At 43.5% G+C, this 17,859-nt stretch overlaps 9 protein-coding genes across 9 annotated transcripts; 4 read left to right on the plus strand and 5 right to left on the minus strand.

The window, feature by feature from the left end:
- Nucleotides 1-21: 21 nt before the first annotated feature.
- On the minus strand, nt 22-3,667 carry VTP21DRAFT_5285 (uncharacterized protein; the record flags this gene model as incomplete). Its single annotated transcript, XM_069395789.1, has 5 exons — nt 22-464; nt 559-3,001; nt 3,082-3,261; nt 3,353-3,583; nt 3,662-3,667. The coding sequence occupies 5 exons, from the start codon at nt 3,665-3,667 to the stop codon at nt 22-24; spliced, it is 3,303 nt and encodes a 1,100-aa protein (XP_069248359.1).
- Nucleotides 3,668-4,528: 861 nt separating this feature from the next.
- VTP21DRAFT_5286 (uncharacterized protein) lies at nt 4,529-5,500 on the minus strand (the record flags this gene model as incomplete). Its single annotated transcript, XM_069395790.1, has 1 exon — nt 4,529-5,500. The coding sequence occupies one exon, from the start codon at nt 5,498-5,500 to the stop codon at nt 4,529-4,531; it is 972 nt and encodes a 323-aa protein (XP_069248360.1).
- Nucleotides 5,501-6,169: 669 nt separating this feature from the next.
- VTP21DRAFT_5287 (uncharacterized protein) lies at nt 6,170-7,132 on the minus strand (the record flags this gene model as incomplete). The annotated part of the gene is made up of 1 exon (XM_069395791.1): nt 6,170-7,132. One exon carries the CDS (start codon nt 7,130-7,132, stop codon nt 6,170-6,172), a length of 963 nt encoding a protein of 320 aa, XP_069248361.1.
- Nucleotides 7,133-7,716: 584 nt separating this feature from the next.
- Nucleotides 7,717-9,191, plus strand: VTP21DRAFT_5288 (uncharacterized protein; the record flags this gene model as incomplete). Its single annotated transcript, XM_069395792.1, has 4 exons — nt 7,717-7,806; nt 7,884-8,672; nt 8,737-8,841; nt 8,922-9,191. The coding sequence occupies 4 exons, from the start codon at nt 7,717-7,719 to the stop codon at nt 9,189-9,191; spliced, it is 1,254 nt and encodes a 417-aa protein (XP_069248362.1).
- Nucleotides 9,192-9,655: 464 nt separating this feature from the next.
- VTP21DRAFT_5289 (uncharacterized protein) lies at nt 9,656-10,576 on the plus strand (the record flags this gene model as incomplete). Its single annotated transcript, XM_069395793.1, has 1 exon — nt 9,656-10,576. One exon carries the CDS (start codon nt 9,656-9,658, stop codon nt 10,574-10,576), a length of 921 nt encoding a protein of 306 aa, XP_069248363.1.
- Nucleotides 10,577-11,030: 454 nt separating this feature from the next.
- VTP21DRAFT_5290 (uncharacterized protein) lies at nt 11,031-11,903 on the plus strand (the record flags this gene model as incomplete). Its single annotated transcript, XM_069395795.1, has 1 exon — nt 11,031-11,903. One exon carries the CDS (start codon nt 11,031-11,033, stop codon nt 11,901-11,903), a length of 873 nt encoding a protein of 290 aa, XP_069248364.1.
- Nucleotides 11,904-12,200: 297 nt separating this feature from the next.
- VTP21DRAFT_5291 (uncharacterized protein) lies at nt 12,201-13,185 on the minus strand (the record flags this gene model as incomplete). Its single annotated transcript, XM_069395796.1, has 4 exons — nt 12,201-12,232; nt 12,288-12,374; nt 12,443-12,616; nt 12,750-13,185. The coding sequence occupies 4 exons, from the start codon at nt 13,183-13,185 to the stop codon at nt 12,201-12,203; spliced, it is 729 nt and encodes a 242-aa protein (XP_069248365.1).
- A 353-nt stretch (nt 13,186-13,538) lies between these two features.
- Nucleotides 13,539-15,821, plus strand: VTP21DRAFT_5292 (uncharacterized protein; the record flags this gene model as incomplete). The annotated part of the gene is made up of 9 exons (XM_069395797.1): nt 13,539-13,722; nt 13,777-13,951; nt 14,018-14,154; nt 14,231-14,331; nt 14,404-14,575; nt 14,638-14,937; nt 15,015-15,369; nt 15,429-15,518; nt 15,593-15,821. The coding sequence occupies 9 exons, from the start codon at nt 13,539-13,541 to the stop codon at nt 15,819-15,821; spliced, it is 1,743 nt and encodes a 580-aa protein (XP_069248366.1).
- Nucleotides 15,822-16,372: 551 nt separating this feature from the next.
- VTP21DRAFT_5293 (uncharacterized protein) lies at nt 16,373-17,530 on the minus strand (the record flags this gene model as incomplete). Its single annotated transcript, XM_069395798.1, has 4 exons — nt 16,373-16,841; nt 17,054-17,125; nt 17,187-17,328; nt 17,407-17,530. The coding sequence occupies 4 exons, from the start codon at nt 17,528-17,530 to the stop codon at nt 16,373-16,375; spliced, it is 807 nt and encodes a 268-aa protein (XP_069248367.1).
- Between the last annotated feature and the right edge of the window lie 329 nt (nt 17,531-17,859).

Raw genomic sequence — 17,859 nt, forward strand, 5'->3', positions numbered from 1 at the left:
AGGCTTAGTATGCTCGAGCATTCATAGATCTACGGTGTTCGGATTGCTGAACCGGATCACTCCATCCACAACGCACGCATCTACCTGATATTGTTCCTGCAGCCGGACGTTCCTTGGTTCATTATTGGCCTCACCAAAGGTGACCAAAACCAAGCCAGCCTCCTTGATAGTGGAAATCAAGGGGGGTACTTGGACGAGAGGGGTGGAGTAGCACATGATACCGAGAAGATTGTTGGTTTTGGCAAACTTGACTGCTTCCTTAAACGAGGAACAGTGGGGATCATCAAGCAGGTGTGTGTCTTGGTCATTCGGAGAAGAGGGTAAAGGCTGAACTGCAATGGCCAACTGTGAAATAGTAGCATGGCCGGCAGAGACATTTGAAGTGTCTTCTGCTTTGCGCTTACGAGACTGCAGTTGCGCGGTATCCTTTCCAAATCCGCAGTAGGAACTGAAGAACACGGCATCTTCGGGAGAGAAATTACGCAAATAAATATCAGATTAGCCCTCGTCCCCTTTACTTCCTTGTCAAAAGAAAAGGTAAGAAAACAAAAGACTTACAGTTTGGCTGCTTCCAATTTAACACCATACAAATGGATGGGTTGAAGGACGAGAATATGATAGACCTGCTCTGAGACGCTAGTCGTTGTGCATATTGGTACACGGTTTTCAGGATTGCGTCCACGTATTCATTGTTCTCGGCAATGTTGGCAAATCGGTGCAGAGCGAAGTCCGCGGCCATTGGATAGAGAACCTCGATGTTGAGGCCGTAGGCAGGCGGGAGACTCGTAAGCACTTGTTCCAGAGAGAGATAGGCTTGGTTGATGATCCGCTGTACCTCGTGAGCACTTCCAGCGCGCTCCCAGTTAGTGTCACGTTCACGGCGGCTCCCAACTGTCTTGAACTGCTCATAGGTGACATCCGAAACGCAGAGATCGAGGCCTTCCATGGGCAACATCCACCCCGAGAAGACCACAGGCACCATATCACGGGTGACTTGCACGAACACTTGGATGTATTCGCCCGAAAGAGAGGACGCAGTCACGAACGAGGATTGTCCGGCGGCGCCTGAAAGCCCGTGAGAGCCCGTAGTGGGCTGATGCACGGGACTATACGTGACATCGGGAACACCCGGATTTCCGGGAGAGGAGCCCACACCCGTAGCCTTCCAATAGGTCTCGATACGGCCACCAATTTCGAGCTGGACGTCGCGGAACGGCCTTATCACCGAGAATTCATAGGACACTTCACCTACGACTTTGAGATGGGGGTCGAAGAGTGGACAAGACACGGCAGAGCTTGCCCCTCCACAGCCTCCGTAGGGAAGCGGACCATAGGTGCGAACATTCTGATCAAACAAATGCTGCAGGGTTACTCCACGCCCAATCACCCGTGACCCAAACGTGGGGTAGATGTCAAATTCTAGGGAGAGATTCTCCAGAGACGCAACCTGGAACGAAAAGATACGGCCTTCATCCGCCAGTGGCAAGATCACATTGTAGGGAATCAACCCAGTGTCTGGTTTGGAAGAGATCACCAGTTTTAGAGACGAGAGCCCACTGTCGCCGTAGAGACGCACGGGCTGCTTACGGTGGTGACGGGACTTGTGACCAAGGCGGATCTGGAGAAGGTACTTCTTGTCGAGATAATTGTGTCCGTAGATGCGGAACGGAATAATGGGAGGGGGAAGGGAGAGGTCCGGAATGTCAAGATCGTCTGGGTCTCCTCCGCCGTCTTCGACGTTGGGGGCGTTCTCACCCTCGGCAGAGGTCATCGGCTCATCCACCACCGAATCCACAACACACCCAGCCTCCAACAACACCGCCACACATTCCACATGGCCCTCCCACGCAGCGTAGTAGACCGGGGTTAATCCGAATTCATCCTTCATATTCAACTTACACCCCGCCTCAATTAATGCCCGAACACACTGAATATGGCCGTCGCTGGCGGCATAGAAAAGTGGAGTCCAGCCCTTGTACGTGTCGGGGGTGTCCAGATGAGCAGAATCATACTGTGTTAACATTCTAGTTAGCTCGGGATGACCAGCACGACAGGTCAGGTGCAGTGGATACATTCCCTCAGAGTTGAGCAAGACTTTTGCGCCGCGATTCATCAAGAGAAGCGCGACATCTTTGTGGCCATACTGACAAGCGAGAGAGAGCGGGATATAGTCCTGCTCGGCGTTGGCGGGCTCGACCTCAGCTCCTGCTTCCAGGAAGATCTTGACGCATTCTGTATGGCCATTGATAACCGCATAGATAAATGGAGTGAACCCGTCATGATCTGACACGTCGTAATTCGCCCCGTGATCTAACACGAATCGGGCACATGCACCATGTCCATGCATAGCCATGTAGTGAATCGGGCGGCGTCCATAGGCGTCTACGGCGTTTACGTCCGCTCGGTGCTCCACGCATTGTTTAATCAGGGCTAGGCTTCCCGTGATAGCGGCCTCATGTAGACAGGTCCGATCGTTAATGTCATCAATATACTTGAAATTGATGAGGCCACTGCCCACCACTAGTTGAACAATATCATCTGTGGCGTCCGAGCAGGCACGCCAGAATACACGTGAAACTCGGTCACTATCTGCAGAAAATGGATGCTGTCGAATTCGATCGATCACTTCCTGGACAAGTGCCACCGAGCCGGTAAGCATTGCCTTATGGAGCTCAATCGAGAGTTCGTCAATCACGGAGGCGCTTGCAAGAGCCGCAGATTTGCCTATCGAAGCCGTGAAGTCAATGGACTTTCTCTGTTGCGGCATAACTTCAGTTGTAGCGGTGGCTGAAGGAACTACCGCTTGTCCATCAGCAAGACTATCCAGTTCAAGCAGATTGCTTGCAGCCACATCTGCAAATTCAGCAAGGCTCTGTTGATTGAAGCAGGGCTGGATTTCCACCTGGCGCGAGAGATACAGCTCTTTCGTGCTCGATTTAGAGCGTTTGTCCCATTTTTTGAGGATTTTTCGAAAACCGGTGCCATTAATCTCGACGAATTTCTAAAATGCATATGGAAAGTGAAGAAAGCGGTGAGTGAGTATATACAGATGGTGTTTTTAGGGTGGGTGACTGCATTTACCTGCAATTTGTTCAAATCATGTTCGAACTGATGGAAGGCCTCCTGCAGTGATGTGAGGGAGGTTAACTTATGGTGCGTCATAAGTTGTTCATCGCGGGCCAGTACGATCTTTTTTTTATCAACAAGTGTCCGTAAACGTACGTTAAGCTCAGCCTCCTTTTGCAAATAAAACTGGTTGATCTATTCAGGAAAATAGAACGGGAAATGGTTCAGTCATACTAGCCAGCTATATGAATGTATATAAATATTAGGTGTGTTGCTCGGTCCTTACCTTCTCCAACTCTCGTTCTAGTCTAAAGAAGAATGCTGCCTTAATACTCTGTAGAGTCTTGGCTGGATCGGCATCAGGTACTCCAGCTGCAGCAACACTAATGGTTGCCGCATCGGGAGCCGTGTCCACAGGTGCATTTTGCAAACTCCCGATGATTTTCTTGAGGGCCTTGTAGTTCAAATAATACGGCGCCCATTCAGGCACTTGCAAGTTGATTAGCTGCTTTCCGAACTATCGGGCATTTGGGTGAATAAAGAGAGGATCAACAAGTCAATTTGAAAAAACACGGTGGAAGCTGTTAATAGGCACCTTCATAGTTGTAATAAGACCCTGATAAATAATAAATATAAGGCTCCAGTCGATATATGCCCGTGTAGATTCGCTTCCACACCCTAAAATCGATTATGTGTGAAGAGAAGATTGCTAGATGCCTTTATGAAAGTGAAGAGAAGGAAGAAAAGGAGTAGGATTCCTTCACAGCGAGAGAAAGTTAGAAGGCCAATAAGTCAGAGGGTCGAAATTGCCAGAAACATTGAGATCAAATTCAAATTACCTGGCCACAATAGTGAACAGTTAAATGAAAGCAGATATCATTTGAAGTATCAAAGGAGAATATGATATCGTTTTTTTTTTTATGAAAGACGTCTGCTTTAACCTCTGAACTTTTTCTCCTCGATAAGGGCAAGTTGATGGGATGATGAAGTTAGGTTAGGTTAGTAGTAGGATATATCTACAATTCATGATGGAAACAAGGGAGTTGGAAATTATGCCGAATCAATTGATCATATATGGTGTTTTTCTCTAAGCCCCACAATTCATGTTATCCAAGTATCCGATAATATTTTCACAAATGGATATGCGTTAAATTTAGCTAACCTATACCCCTATTTGCTCTGTTAAAATTGAAGGCTGCTTCTTCTAAGACATATAACAATCATTTGATCTTATCTCATCAAATTCACTGGGCTGCCCATCTTTATTAAGGATGTTCTAGTTACATAGTTAAATTGATAGACTTTGACTGACTCTTGGCTAGAACCTTCTAACAACATATTTTCGTGGGAATATTGAAGCCGAAACCAAAATTTCTTAATATAGGAGGGTAGTAGTATCTAGATCACAATTAAGAAAACCTCAATATACACACAATAATAAATAGATAAATATGTGATATGTCTAAATTAGAGTTTCTATCTCTGCTGCACCTGAAGTCAGCTCAAGTGATGATCTATGCAAGCGATTTTTCTTCTTGAGAGGCCACCACGAGATATTCTCCAACGTGTCTTTTACTGTAGGATGTAAAAGGAAAATAAGAAGATTAATTGTTCCTGACATATCGATGATCACTGGTTCGAATTCAATATAATAATGCAGTAGACCATGAGGTATTTCTAATGCTTCTAAGATAGCATTAGTCGCGTGTAGAGATATCGCTGCGGTGCCTAAAACGATTGTAAACGGGTAGTATAGAGTAAAGAGTACCGAAACAAGTAAGCGCCTCTGCTTAGCCTTGGACTCTTTGCTTTCTGAGCCTACTGAGTTTAGAGTAGAAAATTCTTTTCGAAGCCGATAAAATACCATAGCTACAACCACGAAGGAATACGACACGCAAATGAAGGTCCACGATAAATATATTAATCCCGCGACAAATGTGCGAAGGCTCTGTGTAAAGTCACGGTCTGGATTCTCATCGTTATTGGATGTAAGCTTGAGGAAATATTCGGGGTCGACTAGGAGAATATAAGGCAAGCTACATAATACAGCACAAAGTAGAGAAATGATCCAGTACCAGTTCTGAATGCGCTTTGCGTATGCCACACGGTATATGAATGAGAGATGGAGATCAAACGCAATACACACCGGCATCATCATAGCCCAGGTGCTGACCATTTGGGGAACAGCAAATAAAATGCGGGCAATCAACTGATTCGATAATTTGGGAAGAGAATTGTGGAATTCTTCAGTGTAGATAATACCAACAACATGAAAGACCACATCTATTAGTCCGATCCAAAAGCTTTGACTGATGTAAACAATATTTACGACTTCAGGTTTCTTTTTCTGGAGACTGAGAACAAGCGTGAAAAGAATAATCCCGCTAAATGCAGAAAGCGAATTCAAACTGAGAGATAATAGCGAGATGGGCATGCTTCGATAGTGAATATTCTAGGAAGTCTAGTCCACTCAATTATATAGCAGAACCTGGGATAGAAGTGAGATATAGAAGCGAAGAAAGATATTATGATGCTTGATAATAAGGTCAAATTTATACGAAACACAACGAGCATCCAATTACCTGTTAGCGGATTAAAAAGGAAAATGAGAAATTTGATTAATATATGAATAAAAGGAAGCAAAAGTTGGCCCAGAGAGGGACATTAAAATAATCTGGCCAACAGCCCACAGACATCAGCAGGAGTTCTTGATTGAACCACTACTATCTGCATTTTTCACAATAAAAGATGCAAGGCAGAACGGACATCATTTAGCCTTTCGAAAAGGTTTATTCCTTTGGCAGCTTTGGATTTGTGTAATCGGGGTGTAGCATATTTAGAACAATGACGACAGGAGAGGGAAAAACTGAGGTGTTGTGCAGAGTTTACGGAATACAATTTTACAAAAAAAGGTTAACCTAAGTTTGCAGAAACGCACTACTCCTCTCGTGAGCAATAGCACAAATGGCAATATAGATCGATAGTAGAAATTTCCAGGAGAAGAAACACACTGGGAGAATCATCTTTTGTTGTTCTAGTGGTGGCAAAAGACAGGGCATGTCTAACAATACAACAGAAAAGTTCATATAGAAGGCTATACAGTTTATTCATCGATAAGCTTCTCAGTTTCTGAGTTACTAGTCACGGGCAATTCATGCTGAGTCGCTAACCGTCTTTCCTTTTTAATAGGCCACCACGAAACGTCTTCCAAAGCGCGCCGGAATGTGGGATGAAAGAAAAACACGAGCAGATGAAATACGCCTGCCAAACTTTGGAGCATCATTAAAATCCAAAACACGAGCTTTGGAATCTTAGGCAAAACTAAGATGTCCAGGAAGAGGTTGAAGGCCGGTAAAATATACGTCCATTGCGAGAGAATAAGCACGACTGGGTATAAGAGTGCAAAGAGAATCGTGCGCTTTAAGCGGTGTTCAGAGTTTCGTGGCTCATTTCTCATATTATTACCGGCGCCTGATTCATGAGACTTCTTCCACAGCGAATATAATACCGAGACTACTGCAACCACAGTATAAAGAGTGCAAATAAACTCCCAAGAAAATTGCAAGAACCACACGAAGTATAAGCGAAGATTATTCTTAGACCCTAAAAATACCCTGTGCTTATCCCCTTCATAATCTACAGAGAGTAATAGATGACTGGGTAGTTGGTAACATAATGCTAGAAGGATTGAGATGGGCGTGTAAAAGCGTTGTATTCTCTCCATTCTTTCGAATCGAAAAACAAATGAGAGATGCAAATCAAGTGCAATGCACACCACCACCATTGTGAGCCAGGCATTCAGGAACCATGGAAGGAAAAGGTGGAAATGGATCCACCAGTGGTCTGAAATTCCATTATAAGGCTCTAGCAGCACGCCGTTCCTGGATACCATATACCAAGTATATTCGATAGTATCTATGAGGCCAATCCAGAGGTTTTGTTTGAAAGAAAACACATTTACAACCCTCGGCTTTTTTAAGCGAAAATAAAGCACCAGAAAGAATAGTAGGACCCCGCACAGCGCAGAGAGGATCTCGGCAACTTGAAAGAGCAGAGAATCATCCATGTCTCTATAACAAAGGATATTAGCAGCTCTATTATTCTCGAGCAATAGCGGAGAAAAAGACAACTGGACTAAGCTGCGCTATTCCATGGCCGTATGCTGCATTGCACAAACTTAAAATCGCACACGGTGTTTAAAAACTTTTTGTTAAAAGATTTGGCCTTGGAGTAACGAGCAAGCCGAAAAGAAAATACTTGCAATTCGCAAAGTGTAAAGCATAGAGCTGCATGTATTAAGCAGTTGGAAAGACCAGAGATAGAGTATAGTACGCTACAATAGGATATTATCGTGGAATTGCTAATTAATACCATATACAAATATACTATATTTTTCATATATAAATGATCGAACTTTGCATTTCAATGCAATTATAAATTTAGTAGCGAGACTGTCAAATTTGTGACTAACAAGCCGCAGTAAAAACTGAAAACAATTCAACGATTCAGGGGGGATAGGACAAGTCAATTGAGGGGCTGTTCTACTTAATAGACAACTTATTGATCAAGGCAGCAACGAAGGGAGCAATTTATCTCTTATACAGAGGAAAGCTAGGAATATCTATATCTATCTATATATATATAAAAGTAATGGCGTTATCTACACTTCAAAGTCTAAAACATCCTCTTGTTAAAGCAAGGTCCCAGCTGCCTTGGCGAGCTGGTTTCGTTCATGAAACTGTAAGTCGTTTGCTCCAAGTATTTTCCGATCTGTTCATTATGTCTACTAGTTCATTAATTATCATTCGCTTCGGTAGTTTACATCCAATCGATTCTTTTCAAGTCTCAATCGAAGATTAAATACTCATGTAATTGGCCGGTCATGGACACACAGGCCTACTTGGGCTTTTGCCACAACGCGATCCTACTCTAGTCCCGCCACCACCACCTTCACCACACCAGTGGATGCCTCCACAGCGAGTAAAATTGCCTCCCTCTCCGATAATACATCGCAGACTCTAGAGACAGTCTCTTCCTCCCCTTCAATCCTTGATGGATATCTTACTTCTCGCATTGCAGACACCACTATGCATATCGGTGATCTTAAATCCATGGGACTCTGTCACAACACTCCGGTTGGATGGCTGCAATCCCTGCTCGAGGCAACCCATGTCTGGACCGGTCTACCCTGGTGGGGAACCATTGCCCTCGTGACAGTTGCCATTCGTTCAGCGCTCATGCCGTTCATGATCAGTATTCAGCGTAACAATGCAAACATGATGAACATCAACCCGGAAATGCAGCGGCTCATGTCCAATATACAGACTGCTAAGAATGAGGGAGACAGTGCTGCTCTTTCTCGGTATACAATGGAGGTTCAGGACCTCTTCCGGAAAAACAAGTGCCATCCACTCAAGAGTCTTGGCCTACCGTTACTGCAGGCCCCCGTCATGATCAGTTTTTACCTGGCACTTCGTAAAATGAGCGAGCTCCCGGTCCCGCAATTTCAAGAGGGCGGCATTGCCTGGTTCACCGATCTGACCGCAAAAGATCCTTATTATATCCTGCCCGCCGTGTCCTGCATGAGCATGATGGCCATCCTCGAGGTAAATTCTAGTCTTTGATGAGTTTCATATTTACTCAGCTTACATCGCTCTGACTACGTCTCAGTTGGGTACAGAAGCGGGCGCTTCCACCCCTCAGACTCGACAAATGAAGACCCTCTTCCGTGGTCTGGCTATTGTGATGATCCCAGCGACCTGCTGGTTCCCATCGGTAAGTAGAAAAAGAGGAAAATTAGAATTCTATCATCTTCATAATTAACTCGTTCTAAAACTCGCACCCCCACCCTTTAGTCCGTTTTCTGTTATTGGATTACCTCCAATCTCTTCTCTATGGGTCAAATTGCTATTCTGCGAAATAAGACTGTTCGGCGATTTTTGAACATTCCAGAAATCAACCCTCGGGTGCAAGAGGAGAACAAGAAAAAGATGGGTTTCATGGAGGCCTTCAAGGCCATCACTGAGGACGCAAGGAAAAAAGCTGTTGACCAGGAACGGCAGCGGCAATTAAGAGAGCGGCAGGCTGCAACAGCGCTAAGGAGGCAGTCGCGCAAACGATTTTAAATTTAAGATTTTAGAAAACAATAAAAAGACTTGCTGTATACACAAAACACTACTCTTTTTTATTTTTCCCTCTCTTATGTGATCGGTCTTGGAATTTATCCGCTATGTTAATTTATGTCATCCATCTAATGACTTGGACGCGTCTTGACCAGCATTGGAACGTGTGCTAGAAAATTAATATCTCTTGGAGGGGATACGGCCTAGCAACAATTCTACCGAACAAGGCCAATGCGGATTCAGACCTTTGTTAGTCAGGTTTCAGAGGAAGTTTAACACGTACCAATTTTCGATGATATACGGTTCATTTATTTCTTTTAGTTCTTGGTTGCCGATAATTGTTTCTGTCACAAATTTGTCAGCAGCAGCTACTATTTATAAGAAAAGAAATAAAAGAAAGCATATATCTTCAAAAGTAGGGGCGAAGGACTCTTAGTGGCGAGCAGGGAGGTCACTGATTTTTTACGATGAATCGACAGACTATCGAAGGTGAACCTCGTGCACCGATATCTAGTGCTGGCACTGAGAGAATAGATGTACCCGCAGGATTGGGCATCTTTTGTGGCGCTACTGCGAATGAGTGCGACAAGAAGTCCTCTGTCGCATTCAAACCTTATTGGGATATATCCGCCCTGTACAAGGAAACGTCTTCCCAGCAGGTTTTCACGTCCTGTGCGCCACCCTGTTCTGACTTGTATCCATACGAGCCTCTCTCCAAGCATCCTCTAAGCCTAGGGCAATCCCATCGGGGTAAATCAGAAGAGCTATTAGAATTTCAGTCGTCCAGAGGATCCTCTTCCGCTGCGTACTATTCTACCCACAACAGCGTACATCAGCCTGCACCCAAGCGTCGTTCAACCGCGCCAATACTCTCACGCGTTGAGAAGCATGAAAAGCTCAATATAAGGAAATTATCCATGTCTTGGTTCAAGCCGGAATTATCCCAACGCGATCAGAACGCAGCTCATGAGAACAAGGGAGAGGTCCGAAATGGAAGCAACATATATCGAAGATTTTCAGAGCTGACAATCCCCGAGCTAGTGCAGGGCCTCAAATCCTTTCATTTTTCCAATGTCATACCTTGCATTCCAAAACGAATTTCGAGAGACCAGAAGGAAAATGGATGGGAGGGGACAGAAGAGATTGTGTTTTCTTGCGCCCGAAACAATGAAGGCACCACAAGTAGAGCTATGGAGAGCCCGATTGTGGAACGGGATCAGCTACTGCGATTAATGGACGGGAAGCGTAAAGAAGCCACTGCTATTGACGAGATATCCTACAAAAGGCAGAAATCTAGTGGCACAGTAGGTTCAAGTAGAGCAAGATCAGAGTCGCACGGAAAAATTATCGATCATGCCGTACGAGAACACCTAGATTTATTTTGCTAAAAGAAGAGCTATGGGTGGATTGTTTTAGGGAACTCCAAGAAGGTTACTTTATTACCGAGCTGACGAGTTAGCATAGCCAAGCACAAGATATCACATACATGTGGCTTGCTCTCTACATCCATCGGCGTTTAATCGTGTTTATCAATACACACACTTGTTCTTATCGTAATTTAATATTTATGAATTGTCTATTAGAGATCCGTGTCAGAGTTCTAATAAATAGATGTTGCCATTTTGTTGCAAGTTTGCTACTTGCAATTCAATGAATTCCGCCCTTTAAACTTTTCTTGAGATCCCCAAGCAATATTTGACAAGAGTTACTTTTCTGGAAAGTAGTGTGGCGCGAAGGGCCAAGAGATACGAATTGTTTAATATTGAGGTGGATATATTCTCATATCCAAGTCTCGGCCGAAAAGACAGCTCGTCTCATTAGCAACAAAGGAGACTCAACTCAATGAGGACTTTTGAACTCAATTTCATCACCTCTTTCTATTTTCTTCTTACTGTAATTCCTCTCATTCCACTTGCTCTTACAGCTCCGGCGGGCCTTTTCGATTCGACACTTGCACAAATCCGACCCAAGGATACCGTCGTTGTGATACTAGACAATGGTTCAAGTACATCTCACTTCCTCACCATACACTTAATAGTGGTTGCCTGCTTGCTTATGGGCACTGGGCTCTTACTTGCCCTCTGCGGCTACACAAATATACGATTAGTAATGTTTGCGGCAGGCGCCCTTACCTTTGGTTTTCTAACATGGCTTGTTTTATTAAATGTGGAGCCGTCGGATGGATATGGAAGACACTCTGATACTATATTCTTGGTGGTAAGTGTAGGAGTGGGACTAGTTGCCGGGGTCTTGCTTGCCTATTGTTGGCGCCTTGCCATCTGGTTGCTGGGAGGATTGAGTGGCATTCTCCTTGGGATATGGATTCTTTCATGGAAGACAGAGCTCATTTCACAAGCTTGGGGTCGTATCCTGCTTCTCTCTCTAATGAGCATCCTTGGAGTCATTCTCTCCGTTGCATTTGATCGCATAGCTTTTATTTTCACTACATCCTTTACCGGTACCTTTGGGTTTTTATGTGGACTTGATGTGTTTCTAAATACGGGTTTCCTCATGTCAATCTTGTACATAATTGACCCACGCCATGATTATAATTATAACGCAAATCCCCAAGCACTGGGGATGGTGGGTGGTGTAGCGGTCTTGACACTGATAGGCATACTTATCCAATACTGGATGATGCGTCGAGCCCATACGGCCTACCGAACAGCCGCATATAACCCTAAGAATGGGCTGGATTACTTTATTCAACTTTGATTCACCCTCCAGTATACATTCCGAATGGACATCATTGCTGGCACCATTGTTACATATTTACATTGTTGTTTTTATTCTTTTTTTTCTGACAGCATATCAACCACAGATAATGCTACTATACAAATAGGGTTTCCTATACATTAACATTATAATTGTTTTTTTCGGATTGATTTGACACATGCAAGTAAATTATCAAACGTAGAGAGATTGCCCTGGTGACTAATTGAACAAGAGTTTGTTACCCCACAATCTAATGGAATTGTGTTGCAGCCATTTTCAGGTGCCCGGCTTGATTGATTACTTTGTATCAAGGGATTGTCGTCTCGGCCCTATTCAGATGGCATATAAGAAGTGTATGGAGCAATAACTAAGCAAATACCTTACCTCCGTTGTTGACCACATCCATTGGGCCGGTATAGGGTCTGATCTTGGCAAGTGTATTGCTGACATTCTCAAGATATGCTCGTTTAGCTAGTGTAGGGTAATCAACCCCATTATCAGTGGTTTCCATTTGGTATACATAAGCGGAGAATACCCACCTGTAGTAGGGTGCTCAAAGATAATCAGTGCGCGCGTGTCGTTGATCCACTTGATTCGATACCCCCCCTGCATGTTTTCATAACCTCTAAAGATATCATGCAAGTGGTGCGTTTTGAAAGAAGAGGGAAAATCGTACACATCAAGAACGGTAGTTCTGTCGTTGGTTTTCTTCGCTAATGCAAAAAACCATCGAACACATAATGTTACAATTAATACACATATACGTTCTGCAGCACTTCAACCATAAATGGCATATACATGACCAGAAATTGTATTAGAAAATAATAGCTCAAAGAATATATGTACCTGATTCGATGAGCGATGCTGTTGGATCGACATAGGAATTTCGCTTTCGGTGCACGGCACCTTGTAATCTTGCCAAAAGCTCATCTTCAGCATATCTTACCCCATTCCATTCATAACCTTCCATGTTTTCCTCCCGTGCTAAGTTCATTTCACTTTCTTCATAATAGTAGCTTGGTAAACGGGGCTGCAACATTGGGACAGAGAGAGGAAGTGACAAGTGTTTGTTGCGGTTTCTTGAGAGGAAATCGTCTGAATTCCCAGCAGAGTATGGGGTCGGGGCGTGCCCATTAAAAGTCGTGTTGGGAGGGGAATTGCCAGAGTTAGATAGGCGTTTCTGAGCTGAATAGGACAGGCGGGAGACATATTGTTGCCTGGCAGCATTATCTACGAATGAATGGCTAGTAGATCGGTTGCGACGACCTGAGGTTGTGGACATTGTGATTTATCAAAAAATGGCAATGAAATTTCGGAATAAAAAGAATGACTTAAAGCCCCAATGAAGAAAGAGAGAAACACTTAAATAATAGAATAAATTCGATAAGGATTTAGATTAATGTGGGAACGGTCGTTAGAAGAGTCGAGAGTTCAGCAAGGGTTTATACACTTGACGCCACCCATGCTGTTCTAGATACCAACTTTAAGATATATTGGAACACTTATTGTATAAAATAAGTATAATGTGGCACAGTTTGTGACTGCCCTTTCTTTTGTCTTGTCGCTCGAACGCGAATCTAATATGCACTTGGCTCCTGTTGGTTTTCTCCGTATTTATTCGAACCTATCGTGGAAATGCGATTCTGCTCGAAATCCTTCGCATTTCTCTCTTTAATCTTAACTGGTTGTGCGGATGCTTTTGCAAGCAAGGAGGTTTTTAACGAAGAACTCCTAATCAAACCACTACGCGATGGAAAACAGCTCACGCATGCTCAATTCACAACGCGGTGGGATGCATCTGTACACTTAGAAGAGACTGGTATGCCACAGTTTTCCATCTTTATCTTGAACCTAGCTAATATGTATGTTTCAGCTACGCACTATGGTTTATTTCCCAGAGCAATCGGCCAAGTACTTCAAAACTTTGGTGTCCATGAGCTACATCTCACTTTCACTCAAGGTCGCTGGGATTACGAGGAATGGGGTTATCCGATTTTCCCATCAGCAGGCAGAGGTGTGGAATTATGGGCAGTGATGGATGTGGTCGAGTAAATATTACTATCCTTACTTATATTATTATATTACGGAAACTCATCTCGATCGAAACTTTGTAGTGCGGATAGAAATTGGAAGAGTTTAACAAACACATTATCTGGACTCTTCTGTGCTTCTCTGAACTTTATTGATGATACCTTAACTGTAGAACCAAAACTCTCTTTTCGACATGATGATGAATTTGAGAGATGGCGAAGTAAGTGTATTTATCCTAGTACGTAGACACAAGCTATCTAGATTTCATGCGAGTGTATTTGCTTTTAATTAATTAGACCATAATGGTACCGTTCTGAGATATGGTGCCTTGGCACGCGAGAGCGTGTGCACTGAGAACCTGACACCCTGGATAAAGTTGCTACCATGCAAGTCAAAGGTAGTATTTTCATGCCCCGTTTTTCCGGATCCAATAATCATCTTATCAAGATATTAAATTATATATCTAAAGTCTGGAATAGCCGCACTGTTGAATGCCTACAAGCACTATAACAGCAATTTCCACTCCATGGCCATTCATGCACGGCACTCTTGTTCAGATAAAGAGTGTAGTCATAAAGTTCTTGAACTGGTGCAAACAGTAACCAGTGTGTTTGATCCTGTCCCGCGAACTGCAAAGCGAGGTTAGATTTTTCCTATTTTATATTTTCCCCATCAACTACTAATAGTCATTTTTCTACTCTAGACTGGTCAATTCGCTCCCTATTTGACAGAACTATTCAGGGTGCCTGCCCCGTTGCCTCGTCATCTCGCTTACTCGTAATGCTCCCTGAAGACCCTTCTACATATAGTCTCTCACAGCCTCCATCGGAAGTTTTCGATTCCTCTTCTCAAGAAAATTCAGTAAATCGCAAAATAGCAGTCTACGACTTGAAACAGATACAGGGTGACTTTGACTTGAGCATGAATTGGAATGAGGAAAAATTCGAGTATTCCACCAAAAAAGAGCCATTGGCAAGATTGGTTGCTCATCGGTCAATAACAGGTCGGTAAAAAATAAGAATGATTGCGATCAACCACCTTCGTTCAGTGTAAATCGATAACTTTTATTCATTACGTTAGGCTATGGGCAGGAGCGTGGGGGTATAACTGTCAGAATCGAGAATCAAAGTGCAGAATCTTTGTCTGTTACTTATTTTGATGCAGTACCTTGGTTCCTGCGCTTATATCTGCACACGCTTAATGTGAAAGTTCTCAATTCTTCCTCCGCTCTCCACAATAACTCTACGACCCACCAGAAAGACCTCGTAGAAAAAATATTCTATCAGCAGGCAAAGGATCGGGAGCGGCCCGCACTGATAGAAATGATTGCAACGGTTCCACCCAGAAGCGTGGTCGCCGTGTCTATCGATTTTGATATGGCATTTTTGAAGTATACTGAGCACCGCCCAGATGCGAACCGAGGCTTTGATATCGGGTAATAATCGAGGCTAAAATTTGATCGATATAGCTGGCTAATGGGATGTTTGTATATAGCCCTGCTGTTGTGATGGCATCTCTATCGGACAGTCAGGACTTCATCTTCCCTCAGAACTATGGATTTTCTCCTCTTACCCTTGGCCAAAGGTAAATGTTTCTCTTTAACCCAACTCTTTTAGCTGTAGTAACAATACGTATTCGATAACAATTTAAATTTTCAGGTCGACGTCTGTTGTCCAGACATGTCGAGTGTATACCGAGAATCTTCTCGTCTCTCTTCCTACCCCTGATTTCAGTATGCCCTACAATGTCATTACGCTGACATGTACAGTTATTGCGATGGCTTTTGGATTTATATTCAATTTAATCACAAGACGGTTTGTGTTAGTGGAGGAGGAGGAGAAGCAGAAGAAGAAAGAAAAGGAGGAAGTAGAGAAAAAAGTTACCTAGTTGTTATTTTTCATCATTTGTTCATTTCCTTCAAAATGCAAAATATGTTATAATATATAAGAGCCGTTTCGCTTTGTAACCTGCTGGAAAGCCTTGAAAATATCTATTATATATATCTGTTCATATTTTATCAATCTTGATTGAAGAAAGATTCAAAAGTGATATGAAAGATTATCCTAATCAACTTTTTTTTCAATCTACGGCTTTCGCCCATAATCCAGCACAGCTGGACGCAGTTGTACGCTTGATGGAATAGCACATGTGATCACCAATAACATAGACTATTGTGGTTGTGAATCGATTCAGTAGCCATGGTAATAGTACGACACAGTATTCCAAATGATTTGAGGACTACAAGTTCTCTGCCCGAGAAAGGGTGCCCTGGAAAACACAACGTTTGTAATATTTACAGCCGTTTAGGTGGGGAAATATCCTTATTAGAACGGTTAAAATAACCAGGATTATATACTATATATACACAAAAGAAACAATGGTAGTGTCCAAATGCAAGATTTCGTCCGGTAGTTCTCATTCGTTATAAAGGTCATACTCTAGCCGTGGTCGTTTTCTTGTTGGCCACGTGTGTGAATCTCTATTCTGCCCGGACATTGGGGTAGAAGAGGGTTGCCGGAGTTGTGCTGGTGGTGGAGGGGAATACCGTGGGGGCGAGGATTCTTCATTAGGCCGGTCGTAATCATGGTGATAAAATCTACCCCCTCCTCCTCGCCCTCCCCTAATATTACCCCCAGCCCCTCTTCCTCGACCACTTCCTCTTCCACCGCCACCGTTTGACTTTCTTCCTTTTCCTCGATCACTCTGGGGTGCTGTAGATAAAGATTTACGTTCGTTATTTCCACCCCCATTACCACCACCTCTATTTTTCCCACGTGTTCCACGAGCAGGTCCTTTAGCACCTCGCGTTGGACGATTAGGCTCACCGTCCCGCTCTCGTTTGGGTGTCGGTGGAGGCGGTGGTGTTGGTTCTTTGGTAGGAAGTGGTTGTCCAGGTAAGAGTGGAATCTGGAAAAATGGGAAAACTTAGTACGATGTCAAACCTGGAATAAAGAAAATTCGGATGACAAACCATCACACCAGGCTTATTTGGATCGGGTGCCCAAGTATAATCGCTCATCCTAGGATTCTCGACAAAGAGCATGGTATCTCTAGAATAGGTATCCAAGTAATGAGGACAAAATGTTCAAAAAAAGCGAAAAATGCAAAATGCAACTTACTCGCCAATTCGTTTGACTTTACCATATTTTGCAGTTGTAAGCTGTAGCGACCCGCGGAATAATTTTGCCTCGCTGTTTTGTCAGAAACAGTTAGATATACGTCGTGTGCTCAATAAAATTTAAAAAGTCATACCCTCCAATTATACGTAGTATGTCACCCTGCTTTATAAATTTGCCCATTTCACCCCATATACTCATAGTGATGGTGCCTGAGATGTCGGCAACCAGGAACCAGTAGATGCTCTGGCCATTATGAATTATACGGGGCTGTTGCGCTGTTCATGAACATGCGAGAACTAGTCATTAGGGATGGAGAGTAACCTAACCTAAACATATCTCAAAACCATTCTCACCTTTTTCCAACACGATCACTTCACAATCAAAGCCACGCATTTGCGGGCGCATTTCAGCAATAGGGAGCAATCGTTTCTCGGTAGAGGCGTTAAAGCCACTTCCGGGCAGAGGAACAAGATTCATTTAATGTTCCGACCACGAGGGATTGGCTGAGGTTGTGGGCAAAAAGAGGGAGAGGAAATTTGTTTCTGATATTTAGTTGAAATTTTTATTTCTGAGTTGAAATCAGGCTTTCTCTCCCGCTGAATTTATTTTCTCTAAATATTTGTATAATTCGCGGAGAAAACGATGGCTTGGGCTTCTGTAATTCAAATTATGGGTAGCGAATTTTTTTTATTTCCGATTTCTCTAGCCAAAACTTTTTGTACTGATAACCATAGACCTCCAATGATTCATTACTGCTAGACCCTCAGTTCATCCTCTTCCATACATCACACACATACACGGCTGAT

The sequence above is a fragment of the Calcarisporiella thermophila genome, assembly GCF_041956535.1.
Source record: "Calcarisporiella thermophila strain CBS 279.70 unplaced genomic scaffold VTP21scaffold_21, whole genome shotgun sequence".
Classification (NCBI taxonomy): Eukaryota; Fungi; Calcarisporiellomycota; class Calcarisporiellomycetes; order Calcarisporiellales; family Calcarisporiellaceae; genus Calcarisporiella; species Calcarisporiella thermophila.